At 50.3% G+C, this 2558-nt stretch overlaps 1 protein-coding gene across 1 annotated transcript; it reads left to right on the forward strand.

Annotated features, from left to right (window-relative positions):
* On the forward strand, nucleotides 1–2356 carry LOC131592427 (pleckstrin homology-like domain family A member 1). The gene is made up of 2 exons (XM_058863926.1): nucleotides 1–609; nucleotides 723–2356. Exon 1 carries the CDS (start codon nucleotides 149–151, stop codon nucleotides 602–604), a length of 456 nt encoding a protein of 151 aa, XP_058719909.1. The 5' UTR covers nucleotides 1–148; the 3' UTR covers nucleotides 605–609; nucleotides 723–2356.
* The last annotated feature ends 202 nt before the right edge of the window (nucleotides 2357–2558 follow it).

The following is a 2558-nucleotide window of genomic DNA, read 5'->3' on the forward strand; positions in this document are numbered from 1 at the left end:
CGGGCGGCAGCCGCTCCGCTTCCTGCGGGCCGGGGCGCTCCCGGCCCTCCGCCTCGGAGCCGGAGCCCGGCGGAGAGTGCTCGGCTGGTGCCGCCTGCGCCCCGAGCCCAGTCCCTGCGGGCGGAGGCCGTCTAACCCTGCCAGAAGGATGCTGGAGAGCGGCTGCAAGGCGGTGAAGGAGGGCATGCTGGAGAAGAGGAGCGACGGGCTGCTGCAGCTCTGGAAGAAGAAGCGCTGTATCCTCACCGAGGAGGGGCTACTCCTCATCCCCCCCAAGCACCCCCCGCAGCCGCAGCAGCAGCAATCGGCTCCGCCGGCCGAGCCGACGGCCAAGATCAAGGAGCTTCACTTCTCCAACATGAAGACGGTGGACTGCGTGGAGCGGAAGGGCAAGTACGTGTACTTCACGGTGGTGATGGCCGAGGGGAAGGAGATCGACTTTCGGTGCGCCCAGGAGCAGGGCTGGAACGCGGCGATCACGCTGCAGATGGTGCAGTACAAGAACCGCCAGGCCATCCTGGCCGTGCGCTCCACCCGGCAGAAGCAGCAGCACCTGGCGGCTCCCCACGGGCCGCGCCTCCGCGGCGCCTCCAACTCCGCCTAGCGCAGGTACGGAGCCGGCACCGCGCCCGCCGCACCGCCGCCCGCGGGGCTGCCGGCACCGGCCGCCGCCGCTGCGCCTGACGGGCTGCCTGCCCTCTGTGCTCTCTGTCTCACTGCAGGTTACCTTCACGGAGCGCTTCGGAGAAGAGGACAGAGCGCGTTCGTGTCGGACCTGCTCCTGGGGCTCAGAAACTGGGCAAACGCCGGAGGTGCAGGTAGAGCGGAGAGAAGCGGCTCAATAGCCTGAACCTCAGCCAGCTGCTGCTGCTGCTTTGCCGCCCTCGGTGCCGAGAAGCATTTCAAATCCATTATTTATGAACCTTGGAAAGGATCCTTTGGTGCGATGGGACTTCTAGGAGACATGATGTACTGTAACTTTATTTTAATGTATTTTATTTTATTTATTAGGGTTGTTTTCTTTTGGTTTTGTTTTCCTCTTTATTTTTTTTTAAGGCTTATTTGCAAGACATTTCTGAATGTAGGCCATATCAAAAAAGTAAAGGTAAAAACAATATGCATGTTAGCTCCCTAAAAATACGGAAAAGTTCTGGGTATTTTGACTGTGTGCAATTTGACAAAAGAGTTTTTTTATTTTTACCCAAAATACACTGTATTCCACCAGAATGGAAAATGTGATGTGTGTTTCAAAATTTGGCTGAAACTCATACTGCATATGAAACCTATTTTCTCTAATGAGAACAACAATTAGAGTCTGGGGCTTAAATTATTTTTTTTATTAAATATTAAACGTGGTGGAAGATGATAAGAAGTGATTCATGCTTGGCTATTCAAAAAAGCAATGCCGCTTGTCATTCTGAGATTAAAACCAATCTGTTTAGTGTATGAGCGGAAGGAATCTGACCAACTTCTTTTGTGATACAGGAATCTGAGTTGGATTCCAGCTGTCTTTGTGGTGTGCTTGCTTCTAGGCTGGTGGGCCAGAGCTGGGAAGTGTTCATGAATGTTTCTTAGCGATCAGGGCTCCCTCTGCACGTTCAGTTTTTAAGTGATCTGAAGTCTCAACTTGTGTTGCATTTTCATGGCATTTTTTAATGTCTTGCATTAAAGTAGTTCGTAGTTTAAAAATCCATTTTATGTATGTCTTAGTGTGCAAATGGATTATTTTGGTCACAGTTTTCATAAGCTGAAAGTTGCTCTCTAGCTGAGATGAACTCGATTAATTTTGGTGTTTAGCACTGTCAGATGTTGAGAGAGGCGTGCCATCTTGCCTCTAAAAACGTTGATGATGCCATGAAGTTGGAAAACAAAGGGCTAATTGCACAGCTGGTGTGTGTTTCTCTGCCTCTTAAAAGTCGGTGGGAGTTTGGCTGCCGATGCTGGCGGGAGCGGGTCGGAGCTCCTCGCCCAGCGCAGAGGACAGAGTCGGGCATGGGCGGTGAGCTTTCTAGGACAGGGCCTTTCTGATGATGGGTGCTGCTACCGCCCAGGTTCTCTGGTTTAAATGAAATGGGGAGGCTGCAAGTGGGATAGAGCAATGTGGCCCATGATCTCTGGTCCAAGTTAAAAATGTCAAAGCCATGGAGATATTTATTTTAGCTAGTGTGGTGAGGAAAATGGCTTTTGGTCCCTTTGCAATTTACATTAATATAGACAAAGTCTTTTAAAGCTACACATTCAAGGCTTTTCTTTCTGTGTAAATGAGGTAACGTGGCATCAAGAGCCTTACATTCTCGGTGCAAGCTTATTTCTGTAAGTGTTTAAAGCAAAAAGCTGGTGTGTTACTCAATGGAAGATTTTAGAATTCACTACTGTGAATGGTGTTGGTCTCTGCATTCCAAGATTAAGGTTAGTCCTGTAAGGAGTAATCTGAGGTGTGTGTTAGCCCTTGGCTTTTGTTCCTTCCCCCAGGTGTCAGGGTCGCATACCTAGATGAGCAAAACATGTCATGGTGCAGAATCAAAGCCCTGACAATCCAGTGTAGTTATTCCTGAGCG

This window comes from Poecile atricapillus, chromosome W, assembly GCF_030490865.1.
Source record: "Poecile atricapillus isolate bPoeAtr1 chromosome W, bPoeAtr1.hap1, whole genome shotgun sequence".
NCBI classification, from domain to species: Eukaryota; Metazoa; Chordata; class Aves; order Passeriformes; family Paridae; genus Poecile; species Poecile atricapillus.